We start from the raw sequence: 20986 nt of genomic DNA, 5'->3' as shown, positions 1-20986 counted from the left end.
GTGTGAGTGAGGGAGTGTGTGAGTGAGTGTGAGTGAGTGAGTGTGAGTGAGTGTGAGTGAGGGAGTGTGTGAGTGAGTGAGTGTGAGTGAGTGTGAATGAGGGAGTGTGTGAGTGTGAGTGAGTGTGAGTGAGTGAGTGTGAGTGAGTGTGTGAGGGAGTGTGTGAGTGAGTGTGAGTGAGTGAGTGTGAGTGAGTGTGAGTGAGGGAGTTTGTGAGTGAGTGTGAGTGAGTGAGTGTGAGTGAGTGTGTGAGGGAGTGTGTGAGTGAGTGAGTGTGAGTGAGTGTGAGTGAGTGTGTGAGGGAGTGTGTGAGTGAGTGAGTGTGAGTGAGTGTGAGTGAGGGAGTTTGTGAGTGAGTGTGAGTGAGTGAGTGTGAGTGAGTGTGTGAGGGAGTGTGTGAGTGAGTGTGAGTGAGTGTGAGTGTGAGTGAGTGAGTGTGAGTGAGTGTGTGAGGGAGTGTGTGAGTGAGTGTGAGTGAGTGAGTGTGAGTGAGTGTGAGTGAGGGAGTGTGAGTGAGTGTGAGTGAGTGAGTGTGAGTGAGTGTGTGAGGGAGTGTGTGAGTGAGTGTGAGTGAGTGTGAGTGAGTGAGTGTGAGTGAGTGTGAGTGAGGGAGTGTGAGTGAGTGTGAGTGAGTGTGAGTGAGGGAGTGTGAGTGAGTGTGAGTGAGTGAGTGTGAGTGAGTGTGTGAGGGAGTGTGTGAGTGAGTGAGTGTGAGTGAGTGTGAGTGAGTGTGAGTGAGTGTGAGTGAGGGAGTGTGAGTGAGTGAGTGTGAGTGAGTGTGAGTGAGGGAGTGTGAGTGAGTGTGAGTGAGTGAGTGTGAGTGAGTGTGTGAGGGAGTGTGTGAGTGAGTGTGAGGGAGTGAGTGTGAGTGAGTGTGAGTGAGTGTGAGTGAAGGAGTGTGTGAGTCAGTCACCTGAGACTGGGTGTCAGCTGGTTGAACACAAACTCTCATCCGACCAAATATTCATCTTTCAGACGTGCTGTTCGGTGAATTGGACATTCTGAATTCTCCCTCTGTGTACCCGAACAGGCGCCGGAATGTGGCGACTAGGGGCTTTTCACAGTAACTTCACTGCAGGGTTAATGTAAGCCTACTTGTGACAATAAAGATTATTATTATTATTCTTTGTGACTCACATTTTAAAATCAATTCACTACTTTTATATTTTTATTGTCTTTTCTTCCTGTTGACACTCGGTGTTTTTTGCTGAATTTCATGTTTAATGTTGTGACAAACATTATCTTTCTGAAATTTTCTGATTGCCACCTCCCCCCCCCCCCCCGCCCCCCCCCCCCCCCCCCCGCCCCCCCCCGCCCCCCGCACACACACATACCGGCCAAGCGACAAGGTTGGACAAGCCTGAGGTAAACAAACATGTTTAAACTATCACAAATCTGCAACAAATCACAGGTCGGGGAGATTGGTGATCCTCACTTTTCCCTGAAAAGCTCTTTTTCCTCATCCCGCCAGTGGTTGATGAGCTGCCGCTCCTTGTAAACCTTCATGGGATCTTCCATTAAACCATTCATGTTGATGTACTTAATGCGTTGTTGATCTGTGTCAAACAGCATGGGTGGAACAACAGACAACTGTCGAATCTGCTTCTCAATGTTCTGCAGGAAAAGATTGCAACATCTTCATTGTTTCTACATTGTTGTAGGGAGGCCGTTAACACAGTCAGGATTGGATGTGCTTCAGGGGAGAAGTTGCTGCTTGTTTAATTGTGGACAATGTACATTCCTGTCCGTCATACACAACAGCTTGGAAATTAATTACAGTCCGTTTCCCCAGCCCACGCCCTTGCCCATTGAGACAAGCAGCACCCAAATGTGGGGCTATCTCCTCGTTCCCCGAGTTTGCTGTTGCTCTGAGTGAGAACTCCTGACTACCCGAGTACTGAGCAGGGGGTCCGTCATTGCCCTGATACCACCTCACACAGACTGGCTGTGCCACCTACACAGAGCTGCCCTCATGGGGTGGAAGCTGCTGCTCAGGACTGGCTGCAATTGGAGCTACAAACTTCAGAAAACACGGGGACAGTATTGGGGAAGGTCACAAAGGATATGGGGAGCTTTTCTGAAAGTTTGTACAAAGCTTAGCACAATTCAGACCGGGTCCGTCAGAATTCTCAGTTTGGGAAGATCAGCATCATTTTTAGAATGTTCAATGTACAAAATTAACTTGGGTGGAATTCTCCGACCCCTGCCGTGTCTGAGAATGGTGGGCGGGCGGTGCGAATCGCAGCACGCCGCCCGATGCCGGGACGGGGATCTCCGCAGAGCGGAGAATCGGTGCCATTGGGGCCAGCGTGGTCGGCACGGCACCGGTCGTGGTCTGCGCCGATTCTCCGGCCCATATGGCCGTCAGAAAATGCGGCGGTCCCGCCGGCGGCAGTCTAACATCGTCTGAGCCGGCGGACGTCAGCGTTGAAGGGTCCGGGGGCGGCCTATGGGGGCCTCTCTGTCGGGGGGCCTCCTTTTCTCCGCGCCGGCTCGTATAACCCTGCGCCATTTGGCGTCGGGGCCGGCGCGTGGAAGAAGGCCACAGTGCACGCGCGCTCTGACGCCATGCGCGGACCCTGTGGCGCCGGGTTCACACCGGGATCGGCAGCTGGAGCGGCACGGGCCGGTTCTGCGCCGTGCTAGTCCCCTGTGGGCCCCAGAATGGGGTCCCGGAACGGGCGCCGACGCCGGAAAAAACCACGCCCGTTTTTACGCCAGCCTCGGCACTCAGTCGCCTGAACATCTGCAATGAGGCCGCAGACGTCTCAAAGTCCATTTCCCCAAATTCTCCCCAAACCTGCCGAGTTTGAACATTGTAGCTACGTTGACTCAGTAATCACATATTTCAGGAAATCCCCTGTTCCTCAGGATCAGCAATAGTAGCTCAGAAATGAAAACATTCAAAGACAATGGGGAAAGATTTTAAAAGCCGGCTCTTTGGTTCCCCTCCAGCAATGGCTGACAGGAATCTTCGGCTCCCGGCCAATGGAGCGTCAGGAAGCCTCTGGGACAGGCATTGTGCCTGCATTGCTCCGATGGGGAGCTGGTGCGTAAGCGCCCGTCCTCACTCGCTAACAACAGGCTTTCTCTGGTGCAGTGAGCTCTCAGCTGTACGTCCACAATCATTCACATCCCAGGGGGTACAGACAGAATTCAGCGACAGATCCGTTTTGGATGCTGTTGGGGGGGATGACCTACCGGGGGAAGGCCCTAGCGGCCAGGTCTCTGGCACTGAGTCTGGCTCTGGGGCTCAGAAGGGAAGGGGGGAGAATAGAAAAGCAATAGTTGTAGGAGATTCAATGGTTAGGGGAATAGATAGGAGATTCTGTGGTCGCGAGCGAGACTCCCGGAAGGTATGTTGCCTCCCGGGTGCCAGGGCCAGGGATGTCTCGGATCGTGTCTTCAGGATCCTTAAGGGGGAGGGGGAGCAGCCAGAAGTCGTGGTGCACATTGGTACCAACGACATAGGTAGGAAAAGGGGTGTGGAGGTAATAAACAAGTTTAGGGAGTTAGGCTGGAAGTTGAAAGCCAGGACAGACAGAGTTGTCATCTCTGGTTTGTTGCCGGTGCCACGTGATAGCGAGGCTAGGAATAGGGAGAGAGTGCAGTTGAACACGTGGCTGCAGGAATGGTGTAGGAGGGAGGGCTTCAGGTATTTGGATAATTGGAGCGCATTCTGGGGAAGGTGGGACCTGTACAAGCAGGACGGGTTGCATCTGAACCAGAGGGGCACCAATATCCTGGGAGGGAGGTTTGCTAGTACTCTTCGGGAGGGTTTAAACTAATTTGGCTGGGGAATGGGAACCGGATTTGTAGTCCAGCAACTAAGGTAGCCGATATTCAGGATGCCAAAGCATGTAATGAGGCAGTGGGGAAGGGAACACTGACAAAGGAGAGTACTTGCAGGCACGGAGATGGGTTGAAGTGTGTATACTTCAACGCAAGAAGCATCAGGAATAAGGTGGGTGAACTTAAGGCATGGATCGGTACTTGGGACTACGATGTGGTGGCCGTCACGGAAACCTGGATAGAAGAGGGGCAGAAATGGTTGTTGGAGGTCCCTGATTATAGATGTTTCAATAAGATTAGGGAGGGTGGTAAAAGAGGTGGGGGGGTGGCATTATTAATTAGAGATAGTATAACAGCTGCAGAAAGGCAGTTCGAGGAGTATCACCCTATTGAGGTAGTATGGGTTGAAGTCAGAAATAGGAAAGGAGGAGTCACCTTGTTCGGAGTTTTCTATAGGTCCCCCAATAGTAGCAGAGATGTGGAGGAACAGATTGGGAAACAGATTTTGGAAAGGTGCAGAAGTCATAGGGTAGTAGTCATGGGCGACTTTAACTTCCCAAATATTGAGTGGAAACTCTTTAGATCAAATAGTTTGGATGGGGTGGTGTTTGTGCAGTGTGTCCAGGAAGCTTTTCTAACACAGTATGTAGATTGTCCGACCAGAGGAGGGGCAATATTGGATTTAGTACTGGGTAATGAACCAGGGCAAGTGATAGATTTGTTAGTGGGGGAGCATTTTGGAGATAGTGACCACAATTCTGCGACTTTCACTTTAGTAATGGAGAGGGATAGGTACGTGCAACAGGGCAAGGTTTACAATTGGGGGAAGGGTAAATACGATGTTGTCAGACAAGAATTGAAGTGCATAAGTTGGGAACATAGGCTGGCAGGGAAGGACACAAGTGAAATGTGGAACTTGTTCAAGGAACAGGTGCTACGTGTCCTTGATTTGTATGTCCCTGTCAGGCAGGGAAGGGATGGTCGAGTGAGGGAACCATGGTTGACAAGAGAGGTTGAATGTCTTGTTAAGAGGAAAAAGGTGACTTATGTAAGGCTGAGGAAACAAGGTTCAGACAGGGCATTGGAGGGATACAAGATAGCCAGGAGGGAACTGAAGAAAGGGATTAGGAGAGCTAAGAGAGGGCATGAACAATCTTTGGCGGGTAGGATCAAGGAAAACCCCAAGGCCTTTTACACATATGTGAGAAATATGAGAATGACTAGAGCGAGGGTAGGTCCGATCAAGGACAGTAGCGGGAGATTGTGTGTTGAGTCTGAAGAGATAGGAGAGGTCTTGAATGAGTACTTTTCTTCTGTATTTACAAATGAGAGGGGCGATATTGTTGGAGAGGACAGTGTGAAACAGATTGGTAAGCTCGAGGAAATACTTGTCAGGAAGGAAGATGTGTTGGGCATTTTGAAAAACTTGAGGATAGACAAGTCCCCCGGGCCTGACGGGATATATCCAAGGATTCTATGGGAAGCAAGAGATGAAATTGCAGAGCCGTTGGCAATTATCTTTTCGTCCTCACTGTCAACAGGGGTGGTACCAGGGGATTGGAGAGTGGCGAATGTCGTGCCCCTGTTCAAAAAAGGAACTAGGGATAACCCTGGGAATTACAGGCCAGTTAGTCTTACTTCGGTGGTAGGCAAAGTAATGGAAAGGGTACTGAAGGATAGGATTTCTGAGCATCTGGAAAGACATTGCTTGATTAGGGATAGTCAGCACGGATTTGTGAGGGGTAGGTCTTGCCTTACAAATCTTATTGAATTCTTTGAGGAGGTGACCAAGCATGTGGATGAAGGTAAAGCAGTTGATGTAGTGTACATGGATTTTAGTAAGGCATTTGATAAAGTTCCCCATGGTAGGCTTCTGCACAAAGTAAGGAGGCATGGGATAGTGGGAAATTTGGCCAGTTGGATAACAAACTGGCTAACCGGTAGAAGTCAGAGAGTGGTGGTGGATGGCAAATATTCAGCCTGGATCCCAGTTACCAGTGGTGTACCGCAGGGATCAGTTCTGGGTCCTCTGCTGTTTGTGATTTTCATTAATGACTTGGATGAGGGAGTTGAAGGGTGGGTCAGTAAATTTGCAGACGATACGAAGATTGGTGGAGTTGTGGATAGTAAGGAGGGCTGTTGTCGGCTGCAAAGAGACATAGATAGGATGCAGAGCTGGGCTGAGAAGTGGCAGATGGAGTTTAACCCTGAAAAGTGTGAGGTTGTCCATTTTGGAAGGACAAATATGAATGCGGAATACAGGGTTAACGGTAGAGTTCTTGGCATTGTGGAGGAGCAGAGAGACCTTGGGGTCTATGTTCATACATCTTTGAAAGTTGCCACTCAAGTGGATAGAGCTGTGAAGAAGGCCTATGGTGTGCTCGCGTTCATTAACAGAGGGATTGAATTTAAGAGCCATGAGGTAATGATGCAGCTGTACAAAACTTTGGTAAGGCCACATTTGGAGTACTGTGTACAGTTCTGGTCGCCTCATTTTAGGAAGGATGTGGAAGCTCTGGAAAAGGTGCAAAGAAGATTTACCAGGATGTTGCCTGGAATGGAGAGTAGGTCTTACGAGGAAAGGTTGAGGGTGCTAGGCCTTTTCTCATCAGAGCGGAGAAGGATGAGGGGCGACTTGATAGAGGTTTATAAGATGATCAGGGGAATAGATAGAGTAGACAGTCAGAGACTTTTTCCCCAGGTGGAACACACCATTACAAGGGGACATAAATTTAAGGTGAAAGGTGGAAGATATAGGAGGGATATCAGAGGTAGGTTCTTTACCCAGAGAGTAGTGGGGGCATGGAATGCACTGCCTGTGGAAGTAGTTGAGTCGGAAACATTAGGGACCTTCAAGCAGCTGTTGGATAGGTACATGGATTACGGGAAAATGATATAGTGTAGATTTATTTGTTCTTAAGGGCAGCACGGTAGCATTGTGGATAGCACAATTGCTTCACAGATCCATGGTCCCAGGTTCGATTCCAGCTTGGGTCATTGTCTGTGCGGAGTCTGCACGTCCTCCCCGTGTCTGCGTGGGTTTCCTCCGGGTGCTCCGGTTTCCTCCCACGGTCCAAAGATGTGCGGGTTAGGTGAATTGGCCAATGATAAATTGCCCTTAATGTCCAAATTGCCCTTGGTGTTGGGTGGAGGTGTTGAGTTTGGGTAGGGTGCTCTTTCCAAGAGCTGGTGCAGACTCAAAGGGCCGAATGGCCTCCTTCTGCACTGTAAATTCAATGATAATCTATGATTAATCTAGGACAAAGGTTCGGCACAACATCGTGGGCCGAAGGGCCTGTTCTGTGCTGTATTTTCTATGTTCTATCCCTGCAGAATAACAGGTACCAATGGGGGATATCAGGGGTGGGATTCTCCGAAAACTGGAGCGAAGTCCGGGACCCGGCGCCAAAAACGGCGCAGATCACTCGTGTCGGGCCCCCCCAAACAACGCAAACTCTACGGCCCCGAATGGGCTAGCAGCGGCGTGATGCCATTCGCGAAGGCGTCATCGACTCTGCACAACACGCGCAATCGATGGCGTGCATTCATACACCTGTCTAACACTGTTGCCCTTTATCCCTGTCCCCCACCCGCCCCCCCACAGGAGAAGCGCGCACACAACAACAGGGAGCGTGAGAGGACTGGAGGGGGCCCAGCTGATGAGAGGCCACTGACCGAACATGAGGAAAGGGCCCTGGAACTGGCTGGCGGACCCGAGGACCGGGAGGTTGCCGATGCAGAAGTTGGGGGCATACTAGCAAGTGAGCCACCGACAGCCCGTCCCCATATCCCCTCCCCCATATCCCCCATATCCCCCCTACCCCATATCCCCTCTCCCCCCTACCCCATATCCCCTCTCCCCCATATCCCCCATATCCACCCTACCCCATATCCCCCTCCCCCGTATCACCTGATCACTGCCTGATGTCTAACCATGCATGCTTCATTGTGTATCGCAGGAGCAAATGTCGAGGCACCCATCCCCGCAGATGCAGACCGCCCGCAGGATGCCCCTCGGAGGCCACGGGAGACGGAGAGACCCGGACCCTCCGGCATGCGACGCCCGCAGGATGCCCCTCGCACACCACGGGAGACGGAGAGACCCGGACCCCCTGGCACGCGATGCCCACAGGATGCCCCAGGGCGACCACGGGAGACGGAGAGACCTGGAGCAACAGGGAGACGACGCCCCCATCTCGTGCGGGTGCGGCGACGCAGGCGTGTGCCACCCAGCGACGAGGGGGGCAGCCACAGGCCCCCGTTGCAGCCGAGCCATGAAACCCCTACCCAGGACACCCCTATTCAGGACACCCCTACCCAGGACAGCCCTACCTAGGACACCCGTACCCAGGACACCCCTATTCAGGACACCCCTACCCAGGACACCCCTACCCAGGACAGCCCTACCCAGGACACCCCCACCCAGGAGACCCCTATTCAGGACACCCCTACCCAGGACACCCCTACCCAGGACACCACTACCCAGGACACCCCTACCCAGGAGACCCCTATTCAGGACACCCCTACCCAGGACACCCCTACCCAGGAGACCCCTACCCAGGACACCCCTATTCAGGACACCCCTACCCAGGACACCCCTACCCAGGAGACCCCTATTCAGGACACCCCTACCCAGGACACCCCTACCCAGGACACCCCTACCCAGGACACCCCTACCCAGGACACCGCTACCCAGGACACCCCTCCCCAGGACACCCCTACCCAGGAAACCGAAATACCGGACAGTGACACAGATTGGATGGGCGGAGACGAACCCCCACCCCAAAGTGCCATGGACTCAGAGTCGGACGATGCGCACGACACAACGCCACTGCTGTCTCCAACACCCTCCACCATCGCAGAGACACTCACCTCGGTTGGGCACTTTAGTGATGAGGCGTCTGGTTCACTCACTGGTGCGCACAACACAGCCGTCCCGGTACAGCAGGTGGAGGTAGGAGCAGCAGAGGGGCCGGGCGGTCGGAGGGCAGTCCAGCCCAAGCGAACATCTGCCGCCCAGATGGATCCCGGGTTCCTGGAGTTTCCACACCCACACATAGATCCGATGCAACCACCGACCCGGAGACGAGCGAAGAGGGTGACGGGCGGCTTGCGGCGGCTGCGGTCGCAGGTGGAGGAGTCCACCCGCGTCCAGGAGCTGGGAGTGGTGCCGGTCATGCGTGCCACCCAGGCTGACACCGCACGGGTGGCGTCCGCGGTGGAGGCAATGGTTGCGACGGTGTCAGACATGGGGAACGGTTTGCGAGGCCTGGGGCCTTCCGTGCAGGCGGCGTCTGTGGCCCAGGAAATGGCTGCCCTCTCACAGGAGGCCATGAGCCAGTGCCAGCGCCAGATGGCAGAGGCGCTCAACGCCATAGTCCAGTCTCAGCAGGCCATGGCCCAGTCTCAGCAGGCCATAGCTCAGTCTCTGCAGGCCATGGCCCAGTCTCTGCAGGCCATGGCCCAGTCTCTGCAGGCCATGGCCCAGTCTCAGCAGGCCATGGCCCAGTCTCAGCAGGCCATAGCTCAGTCTCACCACCCCCCCGGGCAGGGGGAACGGGGCAGACTCACCTGGGGCTGAGGTAAGACCACCCCTCACACACACACTGGCGCTCAACGTACATGACACGCCCCGCACGCTTCGGACAGAGCACAAAGGCAGCTTCTGTAGGTGTGAAAGTGATTTTAATAACAAACAGTCCATACACGTGCCCTAGCCCCTAAAACTCATCTGTGCCCTGCACCCGTGCCAACTTACTCCAATTGTTTGGCCTTACGGATCCTTTGACTATGTCTGGGTGTTTCCGTAACCTTGACGGACACGGGGAGAGGGTGTCCCCCGCCAGTGCCACGCGGTGACAGGTGCGCCAGCAGGTGGCAGATGTGTGCCACGGTTTCCCGGCTCATCCGGAGTCTCCTCCTGCATTCCCGGTCCGTGAGGTCCTGGTACGACGAACAGGGCCGGTACACACGGGGAGTCCTCGGGTGCCTCCGTTGCCGTGGGGCCGCGACGTCCTCCTCCCCCTCCTCGTGTTCCTCCTCCACTACGTGCTCCCCCTGCTCCTCCTCCTCGTCCTGTCGGGCGGGTGTCCCTCCAGCCTGGGCGGCTGCCGCCTGCCCCTCTGGCACGCTCCTCCTCCTCCTCCAGGGCAACATGGAGAATAGCGGCTGCCGCCACGACGGCCAACATCGCTGGCTGATCAGAAAACATGACGGCCTGCGGGGGGCGGGGGGGGGGGGGGGGGAACGACAGCATGTCATCATTGCCCCCCACTCACCCAGCCAGGTGGCATAGGCTGCATGGGCGCGACTGTTGGAGGTTGGCACCTGGCCAGGCGGACAAACTGTCTTGCCCTCTCCCCCCTCCCCGGCACTCACTCCCCCCCCCCCCGGCACTCTCCCCCCTCCCCGGCACTCACCGTCCCCGTCCCCGGCTCTCACCCCCCCTCCGTCCCCGGCACTCCCCCGAAGCCCACCTCCCCCCCAGCACTCACCCCCCCGTCCCCGGCACTCACCCCCCCCCCCGGCACTCACCCCCCCCCCCGGCACTCACCCCCCCCCCCCCCGGCACTCACCCCCCCCCCCCCCCCGTCCCCGACACTCACCCCCCCCCCCCCGTCCCCGGCACCCCCCCGAAGCCCACCCCCCCCCCCCCCCGCTGCACACACACCTCTTCCCCACACACACAGACTGCGGCCAACCGCCAGGCCGTGACCGACCTCCGCGCTGGGCGGCATCGCCCACCAGCACTGGTTGACATTGTGAAAAAGGTATTTTGATTTACGCCGACGTGACCCTCGGCCCATCCAGACGGGAGAATATGGGCAGCCCCGGAGTCCATCGCCTCGCGCCCGCCCCTGCCACTCTCCGAGGCGGTCGGCGCGATTGACGCCGCGCCGACCTTTCACCCTTCGGAGAATTCGGCGGGCGGCGGGGGCGGGATATACGCCGCCCCCCAGCGAGTCTCCGAACCGGTGGAGGGGGGTCAGAGAATCCCACCCCAGGAAAGTAAAGCTCACCTCGTGATCTGAAAGTCCATCAATGATCTCGGAGATTTCCTGTTCACTCCGGGCGAGAGTAGCTGTGAGGATGCAACCCTTCGGTCCCCCTCTGCTGAAAAACATCATCACAAAGTCAATCTCACGTCCAGCTGGATTTCCAATCACCACAGAACCTGCCCAGCCCAAATTCCATAAACTGCCCCATTCTCTCAGGTGCTCGTGCGTTTCAGTGTGATCGTAGCAAAGACAAACCTGTTTAACAATCCATATCGGCACAGTAACACAGTGGTTAGCACTGCTGCCTCACAGTGCCAGGGTCCCAGGTTCGATTCCTGGCTTGGGCGACTGTCTGTGCGGAGTCTGCACGTTCTCCCCGTGTCTGCGTGGGTTTCCTCCGGGTGCTCCGGTTTCCTCCCACAGTCCAAAGATGCGTGGGTTCGGTGGATTGGCCGTGATAAATTGCCCCTTAGTGTGTTAGTTTGGGTTTCTGGGTTACGGGGGTAGGGTGGAGGGAGCTCTTTCCAAGAGCCGGTGCAGACTCGATGGGCCAAATGGCCTCCTTCTGCACTGTAAATTCTTTGAAAATATCGGCACGGTAGCACAGTGGTTAGCACTGTTGCTTCACAGCAACAGGGCCCCAGGTTCGATTCCCGGCTTGGGTCACTGTCTGTGTGGAGTCCGCACGTTCTCCCCATATCTGTGTGTGTTTCCTCCGGGGGCTCCGGTTTCCTCCCACAAGTCCCGAAAAACGTGCTGTTCGGTGAATTGGACATTCTGAATTCTCCCTCCGTGTACCCGAACAGGTGCCGGAATGTGGCGACTAGGGGCTTTTCACAGTAACTTCATTGCAGTGTTAATGTAAGCCTACTTGTGACAATAAAGATTATTATTATTATATCCACTTGCATATCGAAACGTGGAAACTCACCCAAAATTCAAATTCCTTATAAACATGAACCTGAATCCTGCAAAACATCCAAAATCTCAGAATCTCTCTCATACTCTAAACCCAAACCACCCTCCAAATCTCCCTCATACTCTAAACCCAAACCACCCTCCAAATCTCCCTCATACTCTAAACCCAAGCCACCCTCCAAATCTCCCTCATACTCTAAACCCAAACCACCCTCCAAATCTCCCTCATACTCTAAACCCAAACCACCCTCCAAATCTCCCTCATACTCCCAACACAAATCTCCCTCCAAATCTCCCTCATACTCTAAACACAAATCACCATCCAAATCTCCCTCATGCTCTAAACACAAATCACCCTCTAAATATCCAGATCTCCCTCATACTCTAAACACAAATCACCCTCCAAATCTCCCTCATACTCTAAACACAAATCACCATCCAAATCTCCCTCATACTCTAAACACAAACCACCCTTGTTATTGAAAATATGGAAAGATGTGTCACTTGAAACATGGAAGTCTGGTAATATCTGGTCTGAGAGAAACATGAGATAATACAGGGAAAGATCCCACAAAGGGTTAACAGCAGCTGCCAGGAGAGGACTGTAAAATGCAGATAGCCTTGGTTAAGCAGGCTTAGCAAACAAGACAAACAGGATTTTGAATGAAGCCAAAAACAATGGCTCACACCTTCATTGAAAGTAACTATCTTAGTAAGCAGCTGGAAAGGAAAGAATGAGGTTCAGTTGAATTTGGTGAGAATTCTAGGTGTGAAAATTTGCTAATAGCAGGTAAAGTAAAGAAAACTGGAGACTATCAGTCTACGAGAAACATAATTCAAAGCCAAAATCAAAGTCAAAATTAAGAGCCGAGGACACAATTGGAAAATAAAACTATAGAAATGACAGGAATTAATGGTAACACCTCTTGAAGTCAAAGCATTTTTGAATATCACAAAGGACACAATGTAATCAGATCTATGTTGTATTAGAATGTTTAGATCAAAGATACTTTTTACAATCAAAGAAAATAAGAGTTACTTTACAATAAAGTCATAAAAACTTAATAACTGTTAGAAAGAGAATATAACCTGAGAGACCAGAGCAGGAACTACCAGAACGACAACCAGAACTCAGAGAGAGAGAGAGAGAGAGAAGGAACAATCAGCTAGAGTCAGATTACAATCAGTTCGGGCATGGGAAAGAGACAGGGCAAAGCAGCCGAGCTAAAACAGCTAATACATCTAAGGAAGACTAGAATTTAAAGAGTAGGCAGAGTCAGCTCAGAGTCAGCTCAGAGTCAGCTCAGAGCCGGCTCTCACAGCTCTGTACATGGGAAAGATAGAACACAGCAAACAAGCTCATCAGCGAATACATCTAAAGAAGACCAGACTTTAAAGAAGATTGATTGTCAAGTTGGGCCTGAAGGTCCTTCAACCAACCAGAAGGATCCAGAAGCAAGATCTTTTTATCTTTCTGTAAAGACAGTAACTGCAGCTTTTAAAAGAAAAAATAAAATAATAAAATAACTTAATTTAACCTGAAATAGTGGTTATTCCAAAATCTACTTTCCTTCCTTAGCAATGCGGGACCCAGGATCAATGCTACTAAGTGGTAAGTAGATGAAATCTTCGGTGAAGGTATGGGTTATACCGGGGATAACTTGAAACCATAGTTTGACCTGAATAGCACCCACTGAAGCTTGCATCGGAGTCAGGGAGTGAGAATGCCTGATCACCATTTAGAATGTCGGCCCTTTTTGGTATCGGGGGACTTCTAAGAATAGTGGTGAGTTTTCAAAAACATGGCGCCCAACGTTTAAATTAAAACCCTGTTAATTACACCTAGCTGGTAGCTTTATTTTCTACATGGCACCCGATGTGTTAACACCGTGTTTATTACGCCCAGCCGGTTGTTTTACTTTCTCCATGGCATCCAGCGTGGAGACCTAGAATATTAGAAGTTTCTAGTTGAGCAGAATGGGGGCTAGAATATTAGAAGTTTCTAGTTGAGCAGAATGGGGGCTAGAATATTAGAAGTTTCTAGTTCCCAGGAAACGGTTGGAATATGAGAAGTTTCTAACCGGCGCAAAGGCTGGAATATTAGAAGTTTCTGGTCTCTGTGCGAGTCAGACTTTACCTGCCGAGTTTAGTCTGGAAAGTCATGTGTGATTGACTTTTGTAAGGATATTCTGTGGATCGAGGGGACTGAAGCTCAGGTTGGGTAAAATCAGCAGACCAGAAGATGCTGACCCTGAGAAAAAGTCTGCAAGACATCTTGGTGACAGCACTAAAAATCTTGCATCCATTACTGGTAAAAGGAGGCCAAAAATAAATCATCCTGAGAGTATACCGGGCAGCACGGTAGCATTATGGATAGCACAAATGCTTCACAGCTCCAGGGTCCCAGGTTCGATTCCGGCTTGGGTCACTGTCTGTGCGGAGTGGCACATCCTCCCCGTGTGTGCGTGGGTTTCCTCCGGGTGCTCCGGTTTCCTCCCACAGTCCAAAGATGTGCGGGTTAGGTGGATTGGCCATGATAAATTGCCCTTAGTGTCCAAAATTGCCCTTAGTGTTGGGTGGGGTTACTGGGTAATGGGGATAGGGTGGAGGTGTGGGTTTGGGTAGGGTGCTCTTTCCAAGAGCCGGTGCAGACTCGATGGGCCGAATGGCCTCCTTCTGCACTGTAAATTCTATAAGGCGGATTGTGAGGTTAAATCCTAGAGGAGTGAGGATGCCTAGAATCTTTAGAGACCAATAACCAATCGACCCTTAACTAAAACAGGAATATAGTGTCTTAGTCAGCCTTGGATAGGGCCCAGAAAGGGTACTTATCCTTAATTTCAGATTGCAACTGAAAGGGACAACCAGGAACAGAACTTAGAATTCTGAAAAATGGCAATTAGAATAATCCTCTTGCTCTGAAACATGGTCAAGAGAGTTGAAGCAATGAAACAAGAGTGGAAAAAATTAACAGAGGCAAAAAACTCCTGCATAAGTGAGACTTATCAGCATGGAGGGGTCTCAATTTTTGTTAAAGTAACTAAACCCCCACTGAATAGAGGTCCAAGATCTGAGTGGATGACTGAGTGTGTGTCTAATAAGGATTGTGAATTTCCTTTGGTGTTTGTATTTTTTTTTTAAATGTTGTATTTTGCAAAACCGAGTTTCACATCAATTGGAAGTTATAAACGGCAGGTAGAAATGTGATCAGTATTATGAGGAGGTAAATCAGTATGTTCAGAACTAAATTAGTCTTAGAACATACGGATACAGAGTTTGTACTGGGCAGCAATCAGCTGCTTGCAGGCTTTGAAACTGAGCATTGAAATTGACACTGCGTAGCTCCACAGGGTCCTAGTGTCCGATGAGCACAAAAATGTCACCAGCAAAAATAATGATGTTTAGAATGTTAAATACATTGTGGAAGGAGCTTTGGAGAATAAAGATATTGGATCAACAGTTAAATTAAGAGAAAAATGAGAATCTGATGGCAGGAAAAGATTTGATAAAAATTGATGCAGGTAAAAATTAAGATATTAAACCAATTGACAATACAGAGGGAGGTTTGGGTGAAGCTACCAACTAAGACTGCAGGGAAAATAATCAGTGAAGCTGTAAAATGTAAAGACAAGATTGTTCAGAATTTGAGTAAACATAGTTGACTTAGAGAAGCCTGGTGTCTGGAGCAAAAGAAATTGTATCACAGTTAAAATACATGACCCAATTGGTGGGAAGACAGTGAATTAAAACCCGTTAGCAGCATTGATTGGACAGATGATAAAGTTAAAATGTCAAGTTTGGAATTTACCTTCATAAAAATCCAGTCGTAATCAAAATAAAGTAATTAAAGTAAATGCAGTAGCAATATCAGGAATGTATCAGGGTAAAGTTTCGACCAGATTGGATCAGAGTGAGCAAAAGAGGAGGAGTTTGAGATTCTTCGAATCTCACTCAGGGGTGCAATGACAGAAGGAGGAGGCTTAACAGGCTTTAATTGTATGAAGGACATAAAGGATAAGGAAAATAAACCAGTTCAAAAAGAAAAAGGAAAGAAATGGTGGCAAAAGAAATCCGGAAGTCCCGGAGAGGGCACTTCTGGAGTGTTCAAATGAAGATAGAAAATACAAATTAAAGATTAGGGCCCTCTCCACCCTTAACCTGTTTCAGGGGCTGGTTTAGCACAGGGCTAAATCGCTGGCTTTGAAAGCAGACTAAGGCAGGCCAACAGCATGGTTCAATTCCCGTACCAGCCTCCCCGAACAGGTGCCGGAATGTGGCGACTAGGGGCTTTTCACAGTAACTTCATTTGAAGCCTACTTGTGACAATAAGCGATTTTCATTTTCATTTTCATTTGATTTGATTTTTCAGATGGAAAAAATAAATAACAGACAAACCAGTTCACAAGAAGGAAGTGAACTGCACTCCAGAGAAGAATGTTTTGGACAGGATTGGGGGAAAACTAAAGATACAATTGGCTACAAATTTGAGGGAATTGAAAGACAGAGCCCGGAGGAAAACTTTGCGGGTTCGAAACAACTCAAAATATCAAATTATTACTGAACAGTGAAACCTCCGGTCAGACATCTCTAACTGGACATCAGCTGATGGATGATCTGCGGTCTCCACGGGGTATGTACTACACGGTGGAGTTATTAAGGGTCTCGGCAGACAGCAGCGACTGACGAGGAACCCCAATATGCTAAATGACAAAAGTTTAAGAATTTTTGTAGCTTAATGCCACGGCGGGAAAATTATTAACAATGCAGCAAACAATATTGCATTGAAGAGCTGTAATCGTTATTAAAGAAGAAATGTCATGTAAATTGGTAGGGACTGTTATTACATAGATTACATAGAACATACAGTGCAGAAGGAGGCCATTCGGCCCATCGAGTCTGCACCGACCCACATTAATCCCTCACTTCCACCTTATCCCCGCAACCCAATAACCCCTCCCAACCCTTATGGACACTACGGGTAATTTAGCATGGCCAATCCACCTAACCTGCACGTCTTTGGACTGTGGGAGGAAACCGGAGCACCCGGAGGAAACCCACGCACACACGGGGAGAACGTGCAAACTCCGCACAGACAGTGACCCAGCGGGGAATCGAACCTGGGGCCCTGGCGCTGTGAAGCCGCAGTGCTAATCACTTGTGCTACCGTGCTGCCCATAATATGTATGATAATGGGGATATGTGTGCCGTTCAAGAACTTGATCAGCATTTCTAAACTGTGTGAATGTTTTAATAGAGGGGGAATAGTGGTAGTTTAGTGTGTTTTCTTGATTTAACTACATGGAACATCACGAATAATATTGATGTTATTTACACGCCATATTTAGTATATAATGACTATTGGTCCCAAAGCCACGAAGGGATGTGTTGATATTGTACTTTATTTTTAATATTGAAATTGTGACAACAGTTGCACATATGTAAAGTTGTAACACACGGTCTATTTGTGTGGTTAGGTCATGAGTAATGTATTAAGATAAGACTTAATTTTTTTTGACTGTGTATTTAACAATAGGGAGAGTTTATTTGGAAAAAATGACAGTTCGATGTGATTTTGCGAATACTGTTGGCATATTGTATTGCAAATGTTGTAAGGGAAATGATAATAGACGAAAGGGATTTGAAGGAAATCTGTCAGAAAGATATTCTCTCACGTACACCAGGGGCTGGCAGACATACATGGTTCAGGACAATGTTAGACACTAATGTGGGAGAAGTCAGGGATAGAAGCAGGATTAATTGGACCTTTAAATTAATGATGCAAGGGGTGGTACATGATATCATAATTTACCATTCCGATGAGAAACGGAAAGCAATTTGGATGACAGAACAATGGGACACTTAACAGCCAGTGATGGGCAAAAGACCTTTTTGGTTACTGATGGACTGAGTTGTGTGCTGTTTCTAAGGGACATGAGGAAGTTTCTACGGTGCTGCTACCCCAATGAAGTAAAATGCTTTGGAGACCAGCAGCACGGTTCAATTCCCGTACCAGCCTCCCCGAACAGGCGCCGGAATGTGGCGACTAGGGGCTTTTCACAGTAACTTCATTTTAATAGGGGCTGGTTTAGCACACTGGGCTAAATCGCTGGCTTTTAAAGCAGACCAAGGCAGGCCAGCAGCACGGTTCGATTCCCGTACCGGCCTCCCCGAACAGGCGCCGGAATGTGGCGACTAGGGGCTTTTCACAGTAACTTCATTTTAATAGGGGCTGGTTTAGCACACTGGGCTAAATCGCTGGCTTTTAAAGCAGACCAAGGCAGGCCAGCAGCACGGTTCGATTCCCGTACCAGCCTCCTCGAACAGGCGCCGGAATGTGGCAACTAGGGGCTTTTCACAATAACTTCATTGAAGCCTACTCGTGACAATAAGCGATTTTCATTTCAGGTAGTGGAACACGGATATAGCTATTGTGTTACCTTCCTGAGCGGCTGCGGCTATGGTTCACGGTAATTGGCCTTGAGGAAAGAACGAAAAAAGACGCTGGTCTGTGGTATGGATACATTTACGAGTTGATTTTGGTGCACAATTTAAAATCACAAAACATACATACAAATGAGAAAGATTGGGGATAAATGTTAGTCAGTACAATTAGATGGGGGGATAATTGACAAAATGATATAGTTATGTTTCAAATGTCAAGACGGGGTGTTATTGAAAATATGGAAAGATGTGTCATTTGAAACATGGAAGTCTGGCAATATCTGGTCTGAGAGAAACATGAGAGGATTCAGGGAAAGACCCACAAAGGGTTAACAGCAGCTGCAAAGAGCAGGATTGTAAAATGCAGATATCCTTGGTCAAGCAGGCTTAGCAAACAAGACAAACAGGATTTTGAATGAAGCCAAAAACAATGGCTCACACCTTCATTGAAAGTAACTATCTTAGTGAGCAGCTGGAAAAGAATGGATGAGGTTCAGTTGAATTTGGTGAGAATTCTAGGTGTGAAAATTTGCTAATACCAGGTAAATTAAAGAAAACTGGAGACTATCAGTCTACGAGAAACATAATTCAAAGCCAAAATCAAAGTCAAAATTATGAGCTGAGGACACGATTGGAAAATAAAACTATAGAAATGACAGGAATTAAAAGTAACACCTCTTGAAGTCAAAGCATTTTTGAATATCACAAAGGACACAATGTAATCAGATCTATGTTGCATTAGAAAGTTTTGATCAAAGATACTTTTTACAATCAAAGAAAATAAAAGTTACTTTACAATAAAGTCATAAAAACTTAATAAATGTTAGAAAGAGAATATAAACCTAGAGACCAGAGCAGTAACTACACAGAACCAGAACTCAGAGGGAGAGAGAGAGAGAGAGAAGCAGAGAAGGAACAAGAGAAGCAGCTCGGAGTCAGATTACAGTCAGCTCGGCCATGGGAAAGGAACAGGTCAAAGCAGCCGAGCTAAAACAGCTAATATATCTAAGGAAGACTAGAATTTAAAGAGTAGGCAGATTCAGCTCAGAGTCAGCTCAGAGTCAGCTCAGAGCCGGCTCTCACAGCTCTGTACATGGGAAAGATAGAACACAGCAAACAAGCTCATCAGCGAATACATCTAAAGAAGACCAGACTTTAAAGAAGATTGATTGTCAAGTTGGGCCTGAAGGTCCCTTCAACCAACCAGAAGGATCCAGAAGCAAGATCTTTTTACTTTTCTGCAAAGACAGTGATTGCATCTTTTAAAAAGAAAAATAAATAAATAAATAAAATAGCTTAAAAGTTTTAACCTGAAACAGTGGTTATTAGTCTACTTTACTTACTTAGCAATGTGGGACCCAGGATCGATGCCACTAAGTGGTAAGTAGATGAAATCTTCGGTGAAGGTATGGGTTATACCGAGGGATAATTTGAAACCATAGTTTGACCTGAATAGCACTCACTGAAGCCTGCATCAGAGTCAGGGAGTGAGAATGCCTGATCACCATTTAGAATGTCGGCACTTTTTGGTACAGGGGGACTTCTAAGGATAGTGGTGAGTTTTCAAAAACACCCTCCAAATCTCCAAATCTCCCTCACACTCTAAACACAAACCACCCTCCAAATCTCTCTCACACTCTAAACACAAACCATGCTCCAAACTGTTTACTACAAGGATAATGCCAGAAGCATTCTAGTCTAATTGTAGTGGTGTTTGGATTCTGCTGTGTTTAACACTGAAATACTGTTTCCAAACTCCTGCTAAAATTACCCAGTACATCATAGAATCATAGAATTTACAGCGCAGAAGGAGGCCATTCAGCCCATCGGGTCTGCACTGCCTCCTGGAAAGAGCTCCCTACTTCAACCCACACCTCCACCCAATCCCCATTACCCAGTAACCGCAGCTAACCTTTCTGGACATGAAGGGCAATTTAGCATCGTCAATCCACCTCACACTCGGAGTATAGTGTTCAATTCTGGTCGCCACACTACCAGAAGGATGTGGAGGCTTTAGAGAGGGTACAGAAGAGATTTACCAGAATGTTGCCTGGTATGGAGGGCATTAGCTATGAGGAGCGGTTAAATAAACTTGGTTTGTTCTCACTGGAACGAAGGAGGTTGAGGGGCGACCTGATAGAGGTCTACAAAATTATGAGGGGCATAGACAGAGTGGATAGTCAGAGGCTTTTCCCCAGGGTAGAGGGGTCAATTACTAGGGGGCATAGGTTTAAGGTGCGAGGGGCAAGGTTTAGAGTAGATGTACGAGGCAAGTTTTTTACACAGAGGGTAGTGGGTGCCTGGAACTCGCTGCCGGAGGAGGAGGTGGAAGCAGGGACGATAGGGACATTTAAGGGGCATCTTGACAAATACATGAATAGGATGGGAATAGAGGGATATGGACCCAGGAAGTGTAGAAGATTTTAGTTTAGTCGGGCAGCATGGTCGGCATGGGCTTGGAGGGCCGAAGGACCTGTTCCTGTGCTGTACTTTTCTTTGTTCTTTGTTAAACTGCACATCTTTGGACTGTGGGAGGAAACCGGAGCACCCGGAGGAAACCCACGCAGGCACGGGGAGAACGTGCAGACTCCGCACAGACAGTGACACAAGCCGGAATCGAACCTGGGACCCTGGAGCTGGGAAGCAAAGTGCTAACCACTGTGCTGTCGTGCTGCTCTCAGAAATGTGAGAATGCAAATGTTAAACTTTGCACTTTTTGAGATGTTTGATTTGGAATGAGTAAATATTTTGATTTCTAAAAGCTCTGTTTGCACCTTAGCAGAAATCGTTGATGTTTGATAAATGCTAACAGTAGCTCCGAGTTATGAGATTATTCT

At 49.2% G+C, this 20986-nt stretch overlaps 1 protein-coding gene across 9 annotated transcripts in view; it reads right to left on the bottom strand.

Annotated features, from left to right (window-relative positions):
• Positions 1 to 20986, bottom strand: part of ncor2 (nuclear receptor corepressor 2) — a 1088322-nt gene that overhangs the window by 877176 nt on the left and 190160 nt on the right. For 6 of the 9 annotated variants that reach the window (XM_072510208.1, XM_072510371.1, XM_072510262.1 and 3 more), the window contains 2 exons: positions 10812 to 10905; positions 1436 to 1614 (listed from right to left, as the gene is read on the bottom strand). In XM_072510208.1, coding sequence (XP_072366309.1) covers positions 1436 to 1614; positions 10812 to 10905 — 273 coding nt within the window. The remainder of the gene's footprint in view (positions 1 to 1435; positions 1615 to 10811; positions 10906 to 20986) is intronic. The other 3 variants (XM_072510235.1, XM_072510624.1, XM_072510714.1) reach the window with 3 other exon arrangements.

Source organism: Scyliorhinus torazame, chromosome 1 (genome assembly GCF_047496885.1).
Source record: "Scyliorhinus torazame isolate Kashiwa2021f chromosome 1, sScyTor2.1, whole genome shotgun sequence".
Lineage (NCBI taxonomy): Eukaryota > Metazoa > Chordata > Chondrichthyes > Carcharhiniformes > Scyliorhinidae > Scyliorhinus > Scyliorhinus torazame.
Note: the sequence above shows the minus strand (reverse complement) of the source record. Positions and strands in the feature narration are given on the sequence as shown.